The sequence below is a fragment of the Triticum aestivum genome, chromosome 2B, assembly GCF_018294505.1.
Source record: "Triticum aestivum cultivar Chinese Spring chromosome 2B, IWGSC CS RefSeq v2.1, whole genome shotgun sequence".
Taxonomy (NCBI): domain Eukaryota; kingdom Viridiplantae; phylum Streptophyta; class Magnoliopsida; order Poales; family Poaceae; genus Triticum; species Triticum aestivum.
Genome location: NC_057798.1, coordinates 729,215,972 through 729,240,273, shown reverse-complemented (window position 1 = coordinate 729,240,273; position 24,302 = coordinate 729,215,972). Strand labels below are relative to the sequence as shown.

The 24,302-nt window shown below is 43.9% G+C and overlaps 1 protein-coding gene across 6 annotated transcripts; it reads right to left on the bottom strand.

The window, feature by feature from the left end:
• Nucleotides 1-2,394: 2,394 nt before the first annotated feature.
• LOC123046995 (ankyrin-1) lies at nucleotides 2,395-11,133 on the bottom strand. 6 transcript variants are annotated; one of them, XM_044470470.1, is made up of 12 exons: nucleotides 11,001-11,133; nucleotides 10,843-10,896; nucleotides 9,836-9,997; nucleotides 9,590-9,730; nucleotides 9,173-9,276; nucleotides 8,400-8,486; nucleotides 8,172-8,303; nucleotides 6,571-6,723; nucleotides 5,744-5,845; nucleotides 5,162-5,329; nucleotides 4,983-5,062; nucleotides 2,416-3,673 (listed from the first exon to the last, which is right to left on the bottom strand). In XM_044470470.1, exons 1-12 carry the CDS (start codon nucleotides 11,050-11,052, stop codon nucleotides 3,646-3,648), a joined length of 1,263 nt encoding a protein of 420 aa, XP_044326405.1. In that variant the 5' UTR covers nucleotides 11,053-11,133; the 3' UTR covers nucleotides 2,416-3,645. The 6 variants fall into 6 exon arrangements, 5 of the variants coding, with proteins under 5 accessions (XP_044326406.1, XP_044326405.1, XP_044326404.1 ...); XM_044470469.1 differs by lacking the exon at nucleotides 2,416-3,673 and adding an exon at nucleotides 4,385-4,735; XR_006422716.1 differs by lacking the exon at nucleotides 2,416-3,673 and adding an exon at nucleotides 5,462-5,526 and having other exon boundaries at nucleotides 4,988-5,062.
• Between the last annotated feature and the right edge of the window lie 13,169 nt (nucleotides 11,134-24,302).

The following is a 24,302-nucleotide window of genomic DNA, read 5'->3' as shown; positions in this document are numbered from 1 at the left end:
GCGAGTTTGTATCTCCTCCTGACCGGTAGGTTCGCCGCCGTTGAAAACCACATTGTGGTCAATGACATACTTGTTGAGGATGGTCGCAAACTTGATCTGGATGTGTCTGAAGTCATCTCTGCGGTATCCTAGGTTGGTTTCCTTCATTTTCCTCCCCCATGTGATGACATCAAATTGTCTTTTAAGCCGTTCTCCCTCCCGTATGTACTCCTCCATGTGGTGGACGACGTAGTAGGCGTGTGAATCATTGTTTTTTAGTTATTGCAGCCAACAGAATTCGGTTTTGTGGCTGAAGCCTACCTTTTAAATTTTATCAAACTTGTGATATCCCTCTTTGATAATTCCTTCCAGGTTGGTATACTCAACGAGTGCTTCATCCAGAACCTTCTTGATGTCTCCGTAGTCTTTCTTGACTTTCCTTGTCTAATCCAAAAAATAAGTATCGGCAAACTGCGGTGTAATAACATTGAGGACACAATGTTCTCTGCGCAAATAGTTGAAAAGACCAATTATCCTCGAGTTAACTTTCTACGTGCAAGCATAACGAAATTGCACAAAGCATACTGGCTAGCGAATGACTTACTTGGGAAAGTAGGGTACGCGAAGGCGGAAGTGTCCTTCTGCTCCCAAACTCAAATAAGCTCGGATGAACAGTAAAATAAAATAAAAACAGCATTGTTTTGTGACAAACATTGACAAAAGTTTCAAGTGCTTGCAAAAATTCGTCAAGTAATCACATTCCTGGAACGTGTGGCAAAAAGACAAAATTGGTGCTCCAAAATGCTTTCGAAAGTAGCATTTTTAGAGTATCAATTTTTTTTTGCCTCGCCTTTCAGAAATGTGATTCCATGAGAATTTTTGCAAGCGCGTGGAACTTTTGTCAATGTTTGTCACAAAAAAATTCCAATTTGAATCTTTTTTATTCTACTGTTCATCCGAGCTCATTTAAGCTTGGAAGCAGAAACTCCGCGTCCACGAGAAGGCAATCTTTGTCCATATTGGCAATCATGAAATCTGCATGATACCTCTTCATAGCTTGATGATGGTTAGGAACACTGAGGTTCGGCTCGTGCATGAGATAGGGGTCCGCTACCGCAACATCCTTGTTGAGCTCGCATTTGGCAATGTAGGTGTTGTTGATTGCCCATAGGCGAACTAAGAGCCACCGAGCTTGAGTAGGTGGAACATGCTGAAGATGTCTTCGAATGGCACATAGAACTTGTCCGCGGGGAAATCGTCGCACAAACCAAGATTTGGTGGCACCATCACTGGAAAAACCGGGCAAAATCCACCTCCGTGAGAAAATGGGTACTTCTCTCTAAAGTGAATTGTGTCATGCAGAAGCCTCAATTCTGTCGGTAGAAGATCAACGCCTTCGGAAGGATGGTTTCGCCTGGGAAATGGTAACTCCATCATGCAACATGATGAACCTATTTATTATTCTCAACCATCACATTGAATGTGTTTGGACTCAGCAATGCTCCCCTGGCTAGTGGCACATGTGTGTCTGTTGGCGTAAAGTTGTCGTTAAATACTCTTCTGGCAAGGAACAACATGTTCTTGTTCTGTGGGAGGCATAGAGAATGCTTCGAAAAGATCATGAGGCGTTGGTCCATCAAGATTGATGGGGGCTGATTTCTGATATTCATCAAGCAAGAAGTACCAATTGACAAGAAGATCAGCATTAACCGTTACTTGTTGGCCCTCATAGACATTCATATTGTTATTACGACCTTCGGGTTGACTCTTACCCAAAAGAGATGGTCTTCGGCCACTGCATTGGCCAACATAAGCATTATCCAAGGGTCAGCTGGCAATCCGCCCTCGAAGGTTGTAGCAGAGGAGGAATATATTCGTATCCCAAGAGATGGTCTTCGGCCACTGCATTGGCCAACATAAGCATTATCCAAGGGTCAGCTGGCTATCCGCCCTCGGAGGTTGTAGCGGGGGAGGAATATCTTAGTAACCCCGTGAGACAACAGACAACTCAACTCTAAAGACCCCCGTCAAGCATCTACAGTTTGTGCATGATGGTATCTAGGGGGTGAATGGTTGAGCCGATTGCAATTTTAATCAGCTCACCATTCACATAGGCTAAGAGATGGAATAGAGTGTCTTCCATAAGAGTGTTGAGAGCTTGCCAATGAAAGAGATAGAAGGAATGATATCCTTGGGCGATGGTTGGATGACAATGTTTCCTAGTTCGTCGCTTTTGACCATTCCTTCAAGCTCTAGATTGTTGAAGGCACCATGGCTTGGGCATGGGCTTGGCTTTGAGTGTTGATGCATGCTTCGATGTCGGCTATGGTTGTGGATGTGGCAACGGATGAAGAAGACGCTGGTGAGGTTCGCGCAGGAGCATCTGGTGTTTGTCCAGGCCGAGCAAGAGTTCTATTGAAAGTGTGACGCCAAGCAGAAGAAGTCGGTGAAGAAGGAGGGCAAGGCCAGCCCCTCAACGGTGATTCCGTTTGAGTCCGACTCATCGGAGTGGGATAACTCAGAGAAGGACGACGACTCTGACAACCACACATCAAAAGAGGAATTCTAGGAGCTGTTGAAGACCGAGTCCAACAATGATGAGTAGTTTTATGTAGTTCAAGTAGACTCGGAGGAGTTTGGCATGATGCAGTAGTTTGAACTATGTTTGCATCAAATGAACTTGCTATGTTTGAATTGATGTAGTAATCTTACATTCTTAAAAAGTTGATCCCCACTACTATCAATTCTCTCGACATGCAGCGCGTCCATATCATCATCTAGCCATCTCAGCAATTTCTACCCATGTCACTTCATCTCTTTGTTATATATTTCCTCCGGAAGGTTTTTTACCAACGTGTGGCTTCCATTGTTCTTCAAGCCACCTTCCACTATGTACTTACATTTAATTCTCACTCCCAGGCGTTCTATAAGATTAACTGATGAGGCATTTGAGCAGCCGGCCGGAGTAGTGACCTCGCCCATATTATATTGAGCAAAAGTACCTCGTTGGTCTTCCTCTCCTTTCCAACGTTTTGCCTACCACAGGTCACGCCGGTTAAATGCTACTTAGGCATGCAGATGCCAATGCCTAGCTTTATCTGAATCATCATAGTGTGGTTGCTAGCGATCTTGCTAGCTTCAGTTCACGAACATCTGGAGAGACCTTCACTGACAACCCGGTGACTCACCCACGAAGTTGATGCCACGCCGGCTAGATGGCCTCGGCTGATGGTGACGCCGGGTAGGACCTCCATTGATAACCACTACTCTTGCAGGGGCGTTCGATCAACCTCCTCCACCCAGCCCCGGCTGATTCAGAGACGACAACAACAATGGTGGCCTTCTTTGGGCGGCGATTGTGGCCTTAGTAACGCATGTTCTTTCCTCTCAGTTCTTTTACTGCAGGCAGTGTCGTCCGCGCGGTCAAACTATGGTCATGTTCCCGAATTAACACCCTGTGTCAGGGCTGCCCGAGCCAAGTTTTTGTATGTGAGCTGCAGCTAGGTTCTTCTTTGATTGTTGATGTGATCCCACTCCATTGGACGATTCAGTCCAAAGAAAGCCAAAAACAGCTCGTGTCAGACACTCAGCCGCTGCGTCTCTTATCGGAGCCAACGCCAACCCTTCTATCACCATGACCGATGGACTCCCGGCCAATTGCTGCCACTAATTCATGTATGTTTTTGTTGTCAGCCTGCAAAGCATAGTTATGGTAAGACGATCTTCATGATATTATTCATCACCATAAAGTCGCATCTGCTGATTTTTTTTTTCGGGTGCATCTGCTGAATTGTATTTGTTATATTTATTCCAGATTTTACTATGCAGAAGTGCATATGAACAGACAACAAGTGAGGTATGTATCAAGCATCAGAATATGCAGCATTCTATTTCACTAATCATGCATACCTTCTTAATCTTTTGTTATTTGTCGGTCATAACAAGGAAAAGCTCGGTACAAGCACTGCCATAGCACAAGGATTACACCTCATATTCTAAATCGTCCACTTATTGTTTTAGATAAATAAATATACATATTATGTCATCTCGGTATCATAGATATTTTTCTATCTATTAGTATCCGTGATAATTTTAAAGCCAACTGCCATAGTGTTGTCCACAACTATACTACATCACTATGTCTATTATTATATGATCACATCTATGATTTAGCTTTATAATTTTACATCACGTGCCTATGAAGTCCCGCAGCAACGCGCGGGGTATCATTGGATATCACAGAAATGGTCAATATGTAGAGTACAGGAAGTACATGCTTATTGGCAGAAGCGGTACGCCAAACAACCCCGTTGAACACATGTATGTTCTGGAAATGACCTTATGCCAGAAGATGCAAATGACAGGGTAGTACTGCTTCCGTTTTTCTGTTCTCAACTCAACTACAGACTGAAAGATTGTCAAATATTCAAAATTCACAAGGAATCGTCATTCAGATTGAGCATTTGTAATGGATTCAGTCAACCTTGTAATGTAATTAACTCAAGTGGTAAAGGCCCATCAGCATTTCAGCGCCCTGCTTCCTGATTAATCTCATTTCTACGCAAGTCAGCAAGTTTTACAGCAACCCGGTTTTCTACTCGCATAAGTACCATCAGATTCAGTTGACCAACTACTCTAACGGAATCCAAAAGAACATTCCCCTGAGAAAGCATAAAGCATAAGGTCTACTCTAACACTAAACACCATGCTTCACTTGTCAGCTTCACCAGGAGCTTTCATTAATTCCCTGGCCTTCCTGTACAGGGTTAACCAAAATGGAACAAATTTCAGCTTTAATCCCAGCACCATCAGCTATATGGAAGAATGGCACCAAAAATTGAAATGGAAATGTTTAGTCTACAGTTAATGACTTGATAATGGCACTTGGCGCACTAGTACAGCGTGTGACTGCTGGTCGTTAGTACGGGTTTTATTTTTCCAGGATGACATTCATGCTTGCAAGACGTATACTCAAAGGAGATAAATACAAGACAACAGATTACCGTAGCTCTCTCTCAACCTCTGTGTTTCCAGGATCTAATTTTTTAGCGTCCAGGAGAGCATCACAAGCTTGTTTATACTCCTAGACGTAGAGCACAGCACATCCAAGGAACATGAGCAACTATATAGACTGCAGAGTAGGGAAACACAATGGCAGCAAGTTAGACATTTAGTAACTCACTTTTAGTAGCATGTGAGCTGCAGCCTGACGGTAGCAAGCTTTTGCCCAGTTAGGTCGCAGCATTCTGCATCTGAGAGCATCTGACAGAGCACCTTCACCATCACCCAACAGCAGTTTACAAAGACTCCTGTTCGCGTACAATGTTGCACTCGGTGCAGCACCTATTGCCTATGGTCAAACATAGCAGGTTATACGATTATCATCTCATTACGGCAGGTTAAGATTAAAGGACAGACCCAGTGCATAGAAGCTCCCACACAAGGTGGGGTCTGGGGAGAGATTATAGGAACCTAGTCTTACCCCTGCAAAGTGCAATGCAGAGAGGCTGGTTCGAACCCAGGACCTCTTGGCACAAGTGGGGAGGACTTCACCACGGCAGGTTAAGATTAGCCCCAAAAAATAATATTAATCCAATAGAAATACATAATAATGGCAAATTAACAGCTAATAAATGGGAAACTAGAGAGCAAACATTAGGAATCTGGTTAGAGAACAAATAATGTTCTGCAATTGGTCCCTGTTAATAGAAAAAAGTTACCTTCTAAACCACCATAATCTATAGATAAGGTTTAAGGGGCTTACCACACCATATGCTTTTGATGCTAACTTATAGTCCTTCAGCCTGAATGCATGATCTGCCTGTGACTTCATTATAGCTTTTGTTCGTTCAAGGTGGCTTTGGACCTGAATGATAGAACAATGGGAAAAAATGTAGGAATGAAGCATCATTTCAAAGATATTTCGATTAAAATAGAAACTTAACAACCCTGTTACACAATCATCATAGCTTGTTATCCAGATATGCTTATGCTGCAATGCAAAGTGCACATTATGGTAAATTCTCAACTATGTATACTAACACAACAAGATTTTAATCACAAGAGGAAAAGGTCCAACATAATTTTAGAATTAATATGTCAAATTATTACTATATATTACTAAAACAGCATATACACGGGTATATTTCACAGTTGAAAAATTCACATCCACAATATAGGAGTCATGCTTTGAACTAGGTTCAAGCATTATGCTTATAATAAAGCATTCCTGTATCTTGAATACGCATCACGAACAGTTTACAGCAGTTCATTGAATTGCTGAAAAAACAAGTTGTTGTTTTTTAACCATTGAACAGCCAAAATAAGGTGTCCAAGTCTGGTCCTTCCAAATTAGAATTGGTAGTTTGTTCTCAGAGCTTTAACTACTTCAATTTTATGGTTTTGATGAGATGGTGCTCTGAAGAAAAAACCCATAAAGAAGTCATGATACTCATTCAAATGGGGTCTCATGCATATATAGTAACTCCACTTCATAACAGTTGACGGACAAATTCAGGACTGGCGAACAAAATGTATGACCAGGCATTCAAGTAAAATTCATCTACAGGGTGACAGCAATAAATAGTGTACCAGTGGCTTTGCACTTTCAGATTTTGCATGCGAGATGATTCCATCTATACTCCAGTTTGGGATAGTTGGAATTGGGGAAGTCAAAGGAAACAGCATTTCAACTTCTTCCCTGCAGTCATGTCTCGCAGCATGCTCTACTGGTAACCTACCATACTGGGCAACAAAAGGAAAAATGTCAACTCTTTTGGAATTAACTAGTACATAATTAAAGGACCCTTTAGAATGCAGTAAAAGAATATGAACATTATGAAAAGATATAACCCATATAGGAAACTATAATACCATGGGAGAGAACCAGGGTCTACATAATATTGGTACCAAATGTTTCAACCAGGATTTATCCCAGAAAGCTATGTTTTTAAGGCGTCTGTAAGGCGACGCCTAGGCGTCGAGGCGCCCCCCCAGCGCTTTGCAAATATGCCCGCTTTAGGCGCCTAGGCGTCGAGCCCGCCCCCCCCCCCCCCCCCCCCCCCCAGCGCCTTAAAGCAAAGCGTCGCCTTAAAAACATAGCCAGCAAGCACTTCTAAATTCTACTCCCTCCGTTCCTAAATATTTGTCTTTTTAGAGATTTCAAATGGACTACAACGTACGGATGTATATAGACATATTTTAGAGTGTAGATTCACTCATTTTGCTCCATATGTAGTCATTTGTTGAAATCTTTAGAAAGACAAATATTTAGGAACGGAGGGAGTAGTAGCAATTTAAACAGTGAACATACTCCGACAGCATACCAAAAGGTCGTTCTTCAGCAAGGGATTAAGAACAGGTATTTCAGCAACAGTTGAGATTGAGAAGCAACAGTAATTTTTAGTGGCATACCCTTTATGAGTCCCCGTGAAATATATAGAAAAAAACAATAAGGAAAAGTAGCTATACATGAATTTTAAAATTGGTCTACAATTATTGATAGCACGAATATAATTTGACACTTCAGAGTAATTGAACAAATACCAATGATTGGGATGAAGAAAACATAAAGTAAGCTAAGAGAAGTCAAGTCATTTTAGTGATTGCTGGATGAGTGCATTCAGCAAATGCGGCTACCTTGAATGCTGCATTATGAGATATTAATATCTCATCAACTGTTAAGTTAAGCACCGACCACATATTAAATATAGAAACATACTTTTGGGCTCAATACAAGGACATCCACCGTATTCAAAAACATTTCAGACTAATGATATACACATATACATGATTGCACATAACAGAGCATGTTGTTCCAGAACTCAAAATTTGCTTCTTCAATCAAAAATATGATGTTATAATTTTCTCCTAAGTCAAACATTCTTTAAGTGAAATTTGGTTTCCATGTTGGTAAATTTATCTACAATTTGATTTAACTTAATTTTTTTGACTTAGAACAAAACTAGAACATCAAATATTTTCAAATGGAGGGAGTATAATCAGCAACAGCAATATGCATTTGTTGAAAGCTCACACGCCTACCTTTTGCCTAAGTGCAACTTCTCATTGCATAGTCAAAGACTGAAAGCACCTTGAATTCATTGCTAAAACTAAACTAGCTCCTTAAGAGTTGAATAATTATGTCAGCAGATGTTTAAGTATAATGGAACTACAAAATATAGAAAACATACAGCATCGGGAATATTAGGATCCGCTCCTGCCTTTAACAGAAACTGCACAAAGTTGGTATAGCCTTTGTGCCCTGTAGCGAACACCAACGGAGTAACCAGAAGGGAGTTCCTTCGATTGACATCAGCACCACCCTGCGAAAAGGATTGTGGAATAAAACGTTTCACGGTTCCATCTCCATGTAAAATCAGTACATAGTAATGAACAAATGTAGACAATAGAATACTTGCCTTAATCAGCAGCTTCATGCATTTCAATGAACGGTACAAAAGAGCACCCATCAGGGCAGTACCCAAACCGGTTACAGTGGTATTAGGCTGAAAGAAGAACGTGAGATTTCTCCTTAGTCCAAGAGTAATAATTCTTATAAAATACAAAGGAACAAACAGACATATATAATGCTTCAATATGTTTAGTTGCAGGCTTGCAGCTGTACTAAAAAGACCAAGTTAGCATGCAAGCTTCTAGTACTTAAAGAGCTAACGCTGCACTATATGTTTGTGACTCCAATGGACAAAGCACAAATGACACATGGAACCATAATTATCTCCAGAGACAAATGAGCACCATACTTTATTCAAACTTGACAATGACACGAACTGAAATTTTCACATCAAGACTCAGAGACAAATTTCATAGGAAGCTCCAACCGTAACTCATTTGGTTTGAAGGATGTAATTGGCTGGTCTATCGGCACCTCGTCGCTCATAAGCGTAAGACTATTTACAAAATTAGGGAGCAAAAAGCATGTGATAATCGCATGATATCATATGATTAGGACATAAACACATCCTAGGTTGAGGTGGCCCTCAAATCAAGCACCCTTTAAGATCATCTAGGACACGATATAATCCGAGAAAATGGATTATGAGATGCCATATGTAAGTTGTCAACACCAACAACCAGAAGCATATGTGAATGTCTACATCTAATGCAAATCAATTCTAGAAAATGAAAAATGAAAATAAGTTTTTTTTTTATCACAAAGGTAAGAGTTATATACATCTGCATGGTGTTCCAACAAAATCTTCACTGTTTTATCCTTTTCATTGGTAGCAGCTTGATGGAGTGGTGTACCACGGCCACAGTCTATGTCAACAGGTACTCCTTTTGAAAGTAGAAACTCAGTAACCTTACAGCTTCTTGTCATGAATAAAATAATTCCACAAGTCATGTGGCAACACATCTAAGTGTACGACAGCAAGGAACTGCTAGTATAGTGACCACGATGGTGTAAATCATAGGTGGGACAAATTTATCCAACTTTGACCAGTTATATTTCAGAAAAAATATCTATATTGACCATATGAAAATTATCACAATATTTCTCTTCTACAATATTATTGGTGTGACCTACACAATAAAGCGATACGCTTGGAAATATAAAAGAAATTGCATGGGTGAGGGGCCAAGGAGCTACCTTTGCATGCCGCATGGTGGAGAACTGTGCGTCCTTTACTATCTGCTTTAGTTACATCACCACCACAATCAAGCAAATACTTCACGGTCAAAACATCGCCGGACTGAGCAGATGTCATAAAGGGTGTCACACCTGCAAAGTCTGCAATCAAAAAGCACAACAACGCAATTCAGACATCTAATAGTGATAAAACATAGACATGAGATATGCTAATTTCCAGAGAAGAGGAAAGAGTTATAGGATTACCTCCAACTCCAGGAGCAGGAGCATTCACGTCTCCCCCCAGTTCCTCCACCAAGTACTTGCAAACTTCAAGATGCCCTCTGCCGGCTGCGAGGTGCAGCACACCAAGGTCACCCATTTCGAAAGAGAAGACCACCCTTGGGTCGACAAGACTCTTTACAGTACCTTTCTCCCAAAGTAAACACCCAAGCATCAACACATTAGTGAAGCAAATTGCCGAATTATAACTAGCTAGAGAACCAAAAGAAAAGGAGACCACATGTGCTGCATGGACAAGAATCTCACAAAGTCAGGCGGGTGTGAAAACTGGTGAGCTTTAGGGAGGGTGCCCTCCACCCCTCCTTAGTTCAATCAAATGAACTAAATCTGTAATTTTGGAAATTTAATCCACTTGATTGAACTAAAGAGGGTTGAAGGTTGCCCATTCATGTCTTGGACACACGGTCAATCAGTGCATCGACCCGACAAAAAGAATAGCGGTGTGATTGTAAAGTCAGAAGATGTGCCCCGTGCAAGGACTTGTTTTTAACCAATTTCTCAACAACTCGCCTATCCCTTTGAAGTTTGAACAGCCCACAAGATCACAATCGCACAAGAAGATTTCATAATTTCGAGAATAATTACTGTGCACACCAAATTTTACACTTATTTGCCTACAATGCGAAAGCTGACACCAAAATTAACAAGGCAATCATGGCAGTACATACAGCAAGAAGAAACCCACCATCATGGTACTACTCCACACAAGTGAAGGGGGGAAATTACGCTAAGAAGGGATCGTTCCTAGTGTCGTGCAAATTAAATAGGATCCCGGATTGGTGCGGCTCATGGAACAATGGTGGCATACGCAGCATCTCATCCTGTGAAAATATATTCTAGCCGCCGGTAATTCGATTAATTACTGCGGCAGCCAAAAGCAAAACCCTAATCGAATCCAACAAATTATGGCCCCGCGAGGCGGGGAAAAGCTCAGGAACATGGGGCGGAAGGAGAGGAGATGAGAGACCAACCTCTGAGACGCTGGAGGTCGCCCTCCAAGGCCGCCCGCAGGGCCGCGTCCTGGCCTGCACACACAAAGCGCGCGGGGCAAAAATCGCCCGTACTCAGAGGGGGGAGAGAGAGCCGAAGAAAGAGAAGGAGAGGAAGAAGAGGGGGGGGCTCGCCGCACTCGTGCCGTCGCCGGAGCTGCGGGCGTAGAGGAACGGCGCCGGCGGAGCCATGGGCCGTCTCGCGCTCGCGCTCGCGGTGGCAGTGAGGCTTCCGGAAGAAGGCTTAGAGCATTACTAGTAGTACCCCTAAACTCTCAAACCCTCAAAAATAACCGCTTTTTTACGGGTTGAGATAAAAAAATCACAAAGAATAGAACCCCTTAACCCTTAAACCCTTAAATTTTTTTAGACGCTCAACCCCTATACTCCTTCCCGGCCTGTAGAAACAGGGGTTGGCAGCCCAACCCCTCGTCGACCCGGTTTCCTCTTCGCGCGTGAGGTAGTTTCGCGCGGGAGGGAGTTTTCAGCTCCCTCCCCAGATCCGCCGCCCTGCCGCCCGCCTCCGGCCACCCCGTCCCGCACCGCCCCGGCCGCCCCTCCGCCTCCCCGCCCCGCCCCGGCCCGCACCGCGGCGACGCCTACCCGCCCCGTCCCGCACCGCGGCGCCGCCTCCCCGCCCGGCCGCGCCTCCTCCTCCCCGTCCCGGCCTCGCCTCCTCCGACCTTGCGCCGCCCCGCCCCGGCCGCCCCTCCCGCCTCCCTGCCCTCCCGCCCCTGCCCTCCCGCCGGCCGCGGCTCCCGCCTGCCGCGGCTGCCCTCCCGCCGAAGCCGCGCCCCCGGCCGCCCTCCCGCCCTGCCCCGGCCGCCGACGCCGCCTCGTCCGAGAGGTGAGGTTTTTTCATTTTTTTCATTTTGTTTCATTTTCTTTTTGTTTCATTTTTTAGCACTAATGAGTGAATGTCCTTTGCAGATGGAGATGAACAATGAGGAGATTGTCATGTCTGATTCGTCGGATTGGTCGACATCTGACGATTCCGACATTGAGGAGTTGTTGCAAGATGACGACGTCGAGATGATGAGCCTCCTCATCGACGTGCAATCGTTTGAAAACCGCGTGAAGCTGATGGATCAGAGGAGAGGGTCGAAGATGGGCCGAGTCACCATCTACCGGAACCGCGCTCTCGGACACGAACATTTGATGGAAGACTACTTCTCCGAGGTACCTACATACCCTCCTCGTCTCTTCCGCAGAAGGTACCGAATGCGGCGTAGTTTGTTTGTGAAGATTGTCACCGATTGTGAGGCCGCCTCATATTACTTTAAACGTCGTAGATCCGCCGCCGGTATCATGGGGTTTAGTGCATATCAAAAGATATCGGCGGCAATGCGGGTACTCGCTTATGGCATACCCGCGGATTATACCGACGAGTATCTTCGCATTGGGCAAGATACGACCACGGAGTCAGTCCGTAGGTTTGCCAAGTTGGTCATCAAGTTGTACGGTGAGCAGTATCTTCGGGCACCAAACGAGGAAGATACAAAAAGATTAATGGAAATGAATGAAAAAAGGGGATGGCCGGGGATGCTAGGTAGTCTTGACTGCATGCATTGGAGGTGGAAAAATTGCCCAAAGGCATGGCACGGAATGTATTGCGGTAAAAGCCGTGATGCTACCATTGTGCTTGAGGCCGTAGCATCTCAGGACACATGGATTTGGCATGCATTCTTTGGGTTGCCAGGAACACTCAATGATATCAATATCCTCAATAGATCTCCTTTGGACGCTCGCTCTGGTTTGGTTTGGGGCACGCTGGGCTCGGTGCACGGCTGTGGCGGAGGCCGCGGGAGCGCCGCCAGCTGCTGGGCGCACGTGAACCCGGTTCACGGGAGCGTCCGCTGGGGAGAGGAAGGGAGCGGGGGACTTGTGTGTTGGAGTCACTGGGACAGTGGGACTGGCTCATCTGCACGCACGGTGGATGACATGGGTGGCCCGCAGGCGAGTTCGGAACCTCAGCCGGGAGATAGCGGGCGGCGGGTAAAAATACAAGTTTGGAATCATTCATGACAAATGCAGGTTCGGCACTCAGGGTTCAACGTCAAGTTTGGAATCATTCATAAACAAGCTAGATCACCAACAAGTAGGATCAACAAGCATACATCTTTCCCCACAAAAAAAAAAGAAAAACAAGCATACATCTTTTTTCAAGGATACATCAACTGTGACGCTATGGGTGGAGGGTGCGTTGATCGAGCCAGGGCTCGATGTCAAGAACATGCTTTCGAGGTGTTGGGTTTGGTTGTGACGCGGTCTTGGTGCTCTGTGTTCTTTTTCTCGAATACTCACGAGTGTGCGGATCATATCTTATAAAATTGGGGGGGGGGGGGGGGGGTATAGAACCCAAACCACCGTTGTGTTCTGCCTCTTTGCCACTTGTGGCTGGAGGACGTACAAGGTGAGTGGTGTGTCGTTGTAGTCGTGGTATGCTTGTTTTCATGCTTTGTATGCCGTTCGGCATCGTATCTGCCATCTTGGCACTTCTTCTATGAATCTATACACCAATGTATCCTTGAAAAAATAATGACAAAATGCATTGTTCATCATTCATCTGCAAATTCGTTCATTCAACACATCATTCATTCAACTAGTTCAACATCAATACGAAGACATCATTCATTCAACTAGTTCTACGTCAACATAAAAAGGGAATAGTTCAACTAGTTCTACGCCAACATCAAAAAAGGAATAGTTCAACAAGTTCAACCTCAAAAGAAAGTACTTGGTCATGATCAACATCAAATAGTTCAACGGGTTCAACACTCAAAGTTCAGCATCATTCAACAACTCATCACTTGTTTCACTTGTTACCAAGTACTCCATCATCCTTCGGTCTTTTCCCTGGTCCTCTTCTATGTAGGTCTAGCACCATCACCTCTTGATGAACTAGGTCCAGCAACTCTTGGAGCAGATCATGGTGCTCTAGCAGTAGCTCTTTGGAGCAGAAGATGATCTTGGGGGCCTTGGAGAAGGACCTCTTTGGAGCAAAAGAACTTGGAGGATGAGCTCTTGGAGAATTAGTTGTTGGGGCCTCTGTTGAAGAATATCTTGTAGCAGGAACACTTGGATTAGAAGCTCTTGGATAAGGAGCAGTTGTGGTCTTTTTAGAAAAGAGGCACTTGGATCGGGAGGGGTTCCAACAACTATTGTTGTAGATGAAGAAGCAGTGCCAGAGGAAGAGCATGGAGCACCTCGGGCAGATCTATTTATCCGAAACAAACCAAAAAAAAAGGAAATTAATTATTGGCAACATATTTTCATTATAAAATGAAATGCAAGTGCAAGTCACCAGATGTTTATTTCTTCAAATCATAAGTCCGGGCTTAAGGATCGATGCAATCGGTGTATCTCCACAAATTAAACTTAACATCACATGTCACATCTTCCAAGCTACACAGAGAAAGATAAATTACGAAAAATAATAAACATATCGCCAATTCGTCATTTACAAACCCTAATTCCCAATTTCCCACATACAGAAACCCTAATCGATCAATGCAGATTGGCGGGGGAGAACTTACTCGACACCCCTAGACCGAAGGTAAAATGGTGGTTGTACTTTGGGCTGGCCTTCCAGAACTTGGCCATGGCCATTGTTGTCGCTCTCGATTTGAGGTCATACAGTGACGGGGAGTGCTCTGATGCGGCAGGGGGTCGCCACAGTCGATCCGGTCCTACTCCAACACGCCGCTAGGTCTCCGCCGTTGGGATCCACTGTCTGTTCCGACACTTTGCCAAGCAGTCGGTACCGTCATCGCTTTGTGTCGCATGAGCGAGAGTGGAAAGTGACGAGGAGGGTCAGAGAATCGGGGAAGGGGGAAACGGTTGGGCTAGGCACCGCTAGGTGTCACCCCACGGTCATTGTTAGTTTCGTTGTCAAAATGCGCTCAATCAAGCTTTTAGTGCGTTATTGTTTGTTTTATTGTCAAAACGCACTCAATCAAGCTTTTAGTGCTTTCGGCAAAATAAAAAATAGTGAAACCGATGTTTTTTTCAAGCTATTACTCAAACCGTGATTTTCTTTTAGAAGTCGCATGGGATTATGTTGGTGGCATCTTACTCACTAATTAGTACATACAGGTAAGTGTAAGCTGAACTAAACACCGAGTTTGCACTTGTAAAAGAGACAACACTTTCAACACTCGGGTGCCTCTACGCCCTCTATGAACAGTAAACTGAAAAAGAAAATGATAACAAAATCAAAAAAAATCTGAATCTTTGGAACATAAAACATGATCAAACATTCGATGTTGCAAAGTTTCAGCCTCAAATAACAGTCAAGGAGCCCTCACCTAAAAAAACAAAATCAGTGTTCAAAGTTTATGTGCACTTTTGAACACTAATTTTGTTATTTTTGGTGAAGGCTCCTCGAGTGTTATTTGTGGCTGAAAATTTGCAAGAACGTCAAAAATTTGATCATCTTTGATCCCCAAAGTTTCAGATATATATTTTTTGAATTTACTGTTCATAAGGGTGTAGGGGCACCCGGTAGCTGTCACACCTTTCTCCTTGCAAAAGCTCTCGATCACTTAACCAAGGCACACTCCATTGTACTTGCATCAAGTATCAATACGATAACACTTACTCCATCATTTTTATGTCTCAATGACTGTATCATAGTAGGATAGTATACAGCATTATTCCATCATTTTTATGTCTCAAAACGTAGGTCTTCGCACTAGGCAAAAATGAGCCATGAAGGAACCTACCTGGGTTGTTAAACAGTTTGAAACAATTCACAAGCAAAACCCCTTTTTAATACATGTATGGATAACTTTAGTTCTCACGTGAACCTAGCTCATATAGCAAATGCCACAAACCTCTCATTCTCTATGGTTTATGTGCCCCTAGCAACTTTGGCACTCGACGGACCGTGGTACTGTACTATTAGAAAACAGGGCTTTGGTTGAGACCTGGGTAAGGGCATTAATCCCGGTCCACTCATGAACCGGGACAAAAGGGGGCATTAGTCCCGGTTCGTGAGGCTAGGGGGCCGGCCAGGCCTCGGGAGCCATTGGTCCCGGTTCGTCTGACCCCTTTGGACCCGGTTCCAGACACAAACCAGGACCAATGGGCCTCGCTCCTGGCCCACAATCTTTAGTCCCGGTTGGTGGCTGGAACTAAGACTAAATGTGGTCCTTTAGTTTAGGTTTTAGCCACCAACCGAGACTAAAGAGAGCCTATATATACCCCCTGCCCGCGAGCAGAGCATTGCACTGCTCTTTTTTTTGGCCGGCCGTGGGAGAGCTTTGTAGTGCTCTAGCTCACCTCCTATGCACATGAGGTGTTCGATGAAATGACCGAGCCACACTTAAGCTTTCTCCTCTCGAAGCTCCTTGTCCAAACTCCATTTTCCTCATGATTTGTCTAGGTTTGGCGGCCCGTCCTGTCCCGTTCCGTCCTCACCGCCGTCGATCGCTCACGCCGATCTCGTCACCGGCACCACCGTGGCGAGCCTCTTGTTTTCTTTCTAAAAAAAAATCTTACTTGTATGATTTAGATTGATACTTGTATAATTTTCTTACTTTTATTATTGTTTGTTATTATATAGTGCGATGGTTTTGGTATCCGCCCCCGTCGGCCCTCTTCCTGTCTATGATTCGGATGTGGTATATATTATCTTTTATAACTATTTGTTTCATTTAGTGTTTATGACAATTGTGCCAACCAACATGACATAGATGTTTTATCTATGAGGTATGTGAACCGGAAATTCCAACCCACCCTCTTGTCGAGAGGTTAAATTTAGTTGAAAAAGAAAATGATTACTTGAAGAAAAAATTGAAAAGAATTGAGGAGGAGAAGATGGCATTGGAGTTGCATGTTGCGGATATCGTCGATGATCACAAGATCAAGATGGATAAAATGTGCTTGAAGATTAGAAAGATTAAAAAATATGTCATTCATACTGAGGCTTGGTATCATTATGCCCTTGGATCAATTGTTACCTTAGTTGCGATTGTGGTCGCATTTGTTGTTGCATTGAAATGTTTTACATAGTTTTAATGTATGGTTTAATTAGATGCTCTAGAGAGCTATATGTTGTTCAATGAGAACTATGTATGAACTTTATGCATTTATTTTTTCAGTAATAACATTTGATCACTACTATACTTTGGTTTTAATGTGATGATGAACTTCTATTAATTTGGTCATTTCTCTATTCATGATGTTCCGTAATAGTTTTTGCCACACTTAATTATATATAATGCACGCAGATGAACCGGCAATGGATGTACGGTGACAGACGCACCTCCGAGTACATTAAGGGCGAGCATAATTTTCTCAAAGTGGCTGAGGCAAACAAGCAGAATGGTTTCATGTGTTGTCCATGCCCTATCTGCGGGAATACGAAGTCTTACTATGACGCGAAAACCCTTCACATCCACCTGCTTGAGAAGGATTTCATGCCACACTATAATGTTTGGACCAAGCACGAAGAAAGAGGGGTTATGATGGAAGACAATGAAGAAAAAGAGGATGATGACAAGTATGTGCCCCCTGAATACGGTGATGCTGCAACGGGGGAAGCTGAAGATCAAGAGGAACCAGATGATGTGCCCGATGATCATCTTCGTCGGGTCATTGTTGATGCAAAGAGACAATGCGAAAGTGAAAAGGAGAAGTTGAAGTTTGATCGCATGTTAGAGGATCACAAAAAAGGGTTATACCCTAATTGCAAAGATGGCAACACAAAGCTCGGTACCACACTGGAATTGCTGCAATGGAAGGCAGACAATGGTGTATCTGACAACGGATTTGAGAAGCTACTGAAAATATTGAAGAAGAAGCTTCCAAAGGATAACGAATTGCCCGACAGTACATACGGAACAAAGAAGGTTCTATGCCCTCTAGGATTGGAGGTGCAGAAGATACATGCATGCCCAAATGACTGCATCCTCTACCGCGGTGCGTACGAGGATTTGAACGCATGCCCAGTATGCGGTGCATTGCGGTATAAGATCGGACGAGATGATCCTGGTGATGTTGACGACGAGCGCCCCTGGAGAAGGGTTCCTGCCAAGGTGATGTGGTATGCTCCTATAATAATACCACGGTTGAAACATCTGTTCAGAAACAAAGAGCATGCCAAGTTGATGCGATGGCACAAAGAGGACTGTAGGAAAGACGGGAAGTTGAGAGCACCCGCTGACGGGTCACAGTGGAGAAAAATCGAGAGAAAGTGGGGGGACTTTGCAGGTGACACAAGGAACATATGGTTTGGTTTAAGCACGGAAGACATTAATCCTTTTGGGGAGCAGAGCAGCAATCATAGCACCTGGCCCGTGACTCTATGTATATATAACCTTCCTCCTTGGTCGTGCATGAAGCGGAAGTTCTGATGCAGAGCATCCTTCCATCATCCCCATGGACTCTACACCAACACATCAAGCCCCACGTGGACCCATGACAAGAGCTAGAGCGCGTGCAATGGAAATCGAGGTGAACTCCTTCCTAGTTGACATGCATATGGATACAAGTGGAACTTGGTTGCTACCTCACCAAAATACTCTATGCATCATTAGGTATGAAGAGGAGCCCTTCCAAGCAGCTGAGGAACACCCCCAGGTCCAAGGAGAAGTGACCCAAGTCACCAAGGATGAAGAACAAGATGAACAACAGCTGGACAGGAAGTCCCAGGCAACGCCGTGCACACGGGCCCCCAAGACCCCGTGCCCATGGACTACACAGGGAGCTACGGCTGTAGCACCCCATGCACACTGGCGTGTACCATGCGCACGGGCCCAACTTACCCCGTGCGCATGGGCCTCCCAGGATGGCCCGCTGAGATTTCCCCTTTGCCCTCCTCTCCATCTCCTTCGACCCCAAAGTTATATAAGTCGTACCTAGGACCATGTTTAGGGTTAGCAAAGACATAGATGAGAAGTTGAGAGCTTTGCTCCTTCTACCACCTCCATTGGAGACCAGGGCCTCTTTGGAGGAGATCCACTTGTGGATACCAAGACCTCCATCTTGGAGAAGACTGCATCAAGACCTCATCTCCTAGGAGTGGGAAGAACTTATACATTGTATCTTTCCTTTGATTGTGTTTGTGAACTTGTGGATCTTGTGTTGCTATTCTAGTGGATGTGTAATTGGGTATTGTTGGAGTGATTTCCTCTTTGTGTTTCTTGGTGTTCATCCTTTTTTCCCCTCCAAGTTTGAAAAGATCCATCTTAGGGTTCTACCCTACAACATCTTTGTATCATGAGCAAGGTTGAATCACATCTTGGAGTCCCTACCTTCCACTTTCTAGCTTGATTTTGTTGTTTTTCGTCCTAAGCCGAAAATCCCCACCAAAAATAGCCCCAATTTTTTGGGGCAATTTGTTTGATCTTGTGAGATTTGGTTCATTTGATCCATGAACACTAGTAGAAAAAGGGTCAAATATGAAGCACATTAGTGTCGGTTTGATTTTGAGCCGGCACTAACGTGTCCATTAGTGCCGGTTCCAACGGCTAGCCGGCCGCTCTCATTAGCACCGGTTCGTGGTGAACCTTTAGCACCGGTTCGTGCCACGAACCGGTACTAAAAAGAGTGGTGGCAGGATGTTGTCAGTCTGGGGCCCCTCCAGGACCTTTAGTACCGGTTCGTGGCACGAACCGGTACTAAAGGTCATCCTACATAAACCCTTCGTCCACCCGAGCTCGCTCTGTTCTTCCCCTTTCCCCTCTCCTCCTCTGTTCTTCCCCTCTCTTCCTCGAGCTCATCACACATTTTTCCCAAAATTTGTCAAGATTTGAAGGCCCCCATCCATTCAAATGATCACAAAGGTTAGCAACTTTGTCCTTTCATCTCTCATTGCTAGATTAGCTCTTTCAATGCTTTGTATAGTGATTAATTTGTGAGTTTAGTAATTTGGGAGGAATTATATGTGCTAGTATTTGATTTATATGCAATTTGAGGTCAAAAATAACACTTAGTTTGTATATGTAGGTGTGGTTTACTTAGTGCCTTCTAAATCTCCGTCGTAACCACCATCGATCGCCCGCACCGTCCCGTCGCTGGCACCACCTTGTGGTGAGGCTCTTGTTCATGAATGTTTTACATTAGCAAATTGATGTTTGTGTGATTTGGATATATAGTTACTCGTATAATTATCTTACACATACATTGTTTGTCATACATAGTGCCATGGTTTTGATATCCGTCCCCGTCGGCCCTCGTCCTTGTTATGATTCGGATGTGGTATATTCTCTTTTAAAACTAGTTGTTGCATTTCGTGTTTATGACAAATTATGCCCGTCAAGTTGACATAGATATTTTTATCTAGGAGGTATGTGAATCGGAAATTCCAACCGACCCTATTGTCGAGAGGTTAAATTTAGTTGAAAGAGAAAACGAGTATTTGAAAGCAAAATTGAAAATAATTGAGGGGGAGAAGATGGAATTGGAGTTGCATGTTGCCGATGTCGTCGATGATCACAAGATCAAGATGGAGAAAATGCGCTTGAAGATTAGAAAGATTAGAAAATATGCCATTGATAGTGTGGCTTGGTATCATTATGTTGTTGGACCAATTGTTAACTTAGTTGCGATCTTGATCGCATTTTTTGTTGCATTTAAATTCTTTAGCTAGAGAGTTATTTGTATGTTGCATTTAATTAAGTGTTGTATATGAACTTTATGTATGAACTTGTATTAATTTGGTCTATTCGGTTTTGTGTAATGAAGATGAGCCGACAATGGATGTATGATGACCGATGCTCTCCCGAGTTCATTAATGGCGTGCATACTTTTTTGCTTGCCGCTGAGGCAAACAAGCGGGCAGATGGTTTTATGCCTTGTCCATGTGCTGGCTGTAAGAATGGTCACAATTACTCCATGTCAAGAACCATTCACGTCCACCTATTTGAGTCCAGTTTCATGCCCCACTATAATGTTTGGACCAAGCACGGAGAAAGAGGGGTTATGATGTAAGACAATGAAGAAGAAGAGGACGACGACAACTATCCTGGCCATGGGTTCCCTGAATACGATGATACAACAATGGGGGAAGAAGCTGAGCCGGCAATGCGGGAAGAAGCTGAAGAAGAGGCATCAGATGAGCCCGCTGATGATCTAGGTCGGGCCATTGCCGATGCAAAGAGAAACTACGCAAGTGATTTGGAGAAGAAGAAGTTGCAGCGCATGTTAGAGGATCACAAGAAATTGTTGTACCCGAATTGCGAAGCTGACAAAAAAAGTTGGGCACCACACTGTAATTGCTGCAATGGAAGGCAGAGAATGGTGTATCTGACAAGGGATTTGGAAAGTTGCTAGTAATGATAAAGAATATTCTTCCAAAGGAAAACGAATTGCCCGAGAGTACGTATGAAGCAAAGAAGGTTGTCTACCCTCTAGGGTTAGATGTGCAAAAGATACATGCATGCCCTAATGACTGCATCCTATACCGCGGTGAGTACGAGGATTTGAACGCTTGCCCGGTATGCAGTGCATTGTGTTATAAGATCAGTCGCAATGACCCTGGTGATGTCGAGGGCGAGCGCCCCAGGAAGAAGATTCCTGCCAAGGTGATGTGGTATGCTCCTATAATACCACGGTTGAAACGTTTGTTCCAAAACAAAGAGCATGCAAAGGCGATGCGGTGGCGCGGAGAAGACCATAAGAAAGACAGAAAGTTGAGAGTACCCGCTGATGGGTCGCAGTGGAGAAAAATCGAGAGAAAGTACTGGGAGGAGTTTGCAGGTGACCCAAGGAACGTATGGTTTGGTCTAAGCGCAGATGGCATTAATCCTTTTGGGGAGCAGAGCAGCAACCATAGCACCTGGCCTGTGACTCTATGTTTGTATAACCTTCCTCCTTAGTTGTGCATGAAGCGGAAGTTCATTATGATGCCAGTGCTCATCCAAGGCCCTAAGCAACCCGGCAACGACATTGATGTGTACCTAAGGCCATTACTTGAAGAACTATAACAGTTGTGGAATGGAACAGGTGTACGTGCGCGGGATGAGCACGGATAGGAAGTATTTGACCTAAAGGTGTTGTTGTTCGTGACCATCAATGATTGGCCTGCTCTCAGTAACCTTTCAGGACGAACAAATAAGGGATATTGGAAAGACCTAGAGGTCTGCTCTGCAATTGTCGTGATGCACGTGACGAAGAATCTTTGCCTGACCCTACTTGGCTTCTTGGGCGTGTATGGGAAGACAAAAGATACATCAGAGGCACGGGAGGACTAGCAATGTATGCACAGAAAAGACGGCATACATCAGGGTTAGGCCAGCTACGCTCTTACCAAAGAAGAGAAGGAAATCTTCTTTGAATGCCTGCTCAGTATGAAGGTACCGTCTGGCTTCTCGTCGAATATAAAGGGAATAATAAATATGGCAAAGAAAAAGTTCCAGAACCTAAAGTCTCATGACTGCCACGTGATTATGACGCAACTGCTTCCGGTTGCATTGAGGGGGCTTCTACCGGAAAACGTTCGATTAGCTATTGTGAAGCTATGTGCATTCCTGAATGCAATCTCTCAGAAGGTAATCGATCGACAAATCATACCAAGGTTACAGAATGATTTGGTGCAATGTCTTGTCAATTTCAAGTTGGTGTTCCCACCATCCTTCTTCGACATCATGATGCACGTCCTAGTTCACCTTTGCGAAGAGATTAACATTTTGGGTCCTGTATTTCTACACAATATGTTCCCCTTTGAGAGGTTCATGGGAGTCTTGAAGAAATATGTTCATAACCGTGCTAGGCCAGAAGGAAGCATCTCGAAGGGCCATGAAAATGAGGAGGTCATTGAGTTTTGTATTGACTTTATTCCTGACCTTAAGCCGATTGGTGTTCCTGAATCGCGGCATAAGGGCAGACTGGATGGAAAAGGCACGCTAGGAGGGGATCAAATAATATGTATGGACGGGCATTCTCTCATTGAAGCACACTACACAGTTCTACAGAATTCTGCCTTGGTGGCTCCGTATATGGAGGAACACAAGAATTTTCTACACTCCAAACACCGGGGCAGTCTGACGACTGGATTACACGTGAACAAACGAGGACTTTCACAGGTTGGTTGCAGAAACGTGCCATGCATGATGGCGATATTGAAGATGACCTGTACTCGCTGTCCCAGTTACCATCTTCGAATATAATGACTTTCAAAGGGTACGAGATAAATGGGAATACATTTTACACGATCGCCCAAGATAAGAAGAGCACCAACCAAAACAGTGGTGTCCGCTTTGATGCAACAACCAACACGGGAAAGGAAACATATTATGGTTACATAGAGGACATATGGGAACTTAACTATGGAGGTGGTTTGAAGGTCCCTTTGTTTTGGTGCAAATGGGTCAATATGACACGAGGTGGGGTAACGGAAGACCCGCAGTACTGAATGACAACAGTGGATCTCAACAATCTTGCGTATGCAGACGAACCATTCGTCCTAGCCAATGATGTGGCGCAGGTTTTTTATGTGAAAGACATGTCTACCAGGCCAAGAAAAAGAAAAGATAAGGAAACAAATGGATCATACGACGAGCCAAAGCGCCACATAGTTCTTTCAGGGAAAAGAAACATCATGGGAGTGGATGACAAGACAGACATGTCAGAAGATTGTGAAAAGTTAGATGAAATTTCTCCATTCACAGTAAATATTGACCCGAGCATCCAGTTAAATGATGAAGATTTTCCATGGCTACGGCGCAAAGGGACACACACGAAGAAAAACTTTCACACCCAAAGATCGACTTCACTATCATCACTTTCTTCTATGTTTCACACCCATGAGGGAATCTCTGTAATAGTTAGGGTAGTTATGTGTTTTGGCATTTGAAACGCGAAGAAATTTTATGTGCAAACAAACTCTTTCATGCATTTACTGATTTTTTTCAGCTAAATGACCCTGAATAACCGAATATCAGGGTTTCGGACGAAAACTCATCTGTTACAAAGGCATTTCATTTTTAAATAACCAAAGCATTACCAAATTGAATATAATGATAGAACACACTAATATTAAACATAAGAAAAAAGAATCATTGAAAAATCTATTTTCAAAGTTAAGTTATTCACAAACTAGTGATTCACACAAATTTCAAATAATTTAAAATTTAAACTATTCATATGTGAAAACTACCGGCACTAACAGAAAGTTTGTAACTTTTTGTACCTAAAGCAAAAATATTCACAAAGAAACTCTAAATACAGCAAAAAAACAACTCAAAAATAAATAAAACAATAAAAAAGCCCGCCTACTGGGCCAGAGTGGCCTGCATACGACTAGAAACACAATGTGTTGTTGGGCCAGGATGCAGGCCCGCAAAGGCCCAGTAGGCCCACAGGGCAGCAGAGAACAGGTAGGCCCAGTAGGCCTGCTTTGGAGAGGAGCTCGAGAGAGCTACCGCAGTGGGGCTTATAAACCAATGCGGACGCCCCTCGGCTAGCAAGGTGGGACTAAACTTGCCACACCGCAGCTG

Excerpts from the sequence above, each read along its gene's own strand:
- LOC123046995 (XM_044470468.1), bottom strand. The coding sequence starts at position 11,052 with ATGGCTCCGCCGGCGCCGTTCCTCTACGCCCGCAGCTCCGGCGACGGC. Across the intron at positions 10,897-11,000 it reads CAGCTCCGGCGACGGCACGA|GCCAGGACGCGGCCCTGCGG; the intron begins GTGCGGCGAGCC and ends TTGTGTGTGCAG. Across the intron at positions 9,998-10,842 it reads CGACCTCCAGCGTCTCAGAG|GTACTGTAAAGAGTCTTGTC; the intron begins GTTGGTCTCTCA and ends TTTGGGAGAAAG.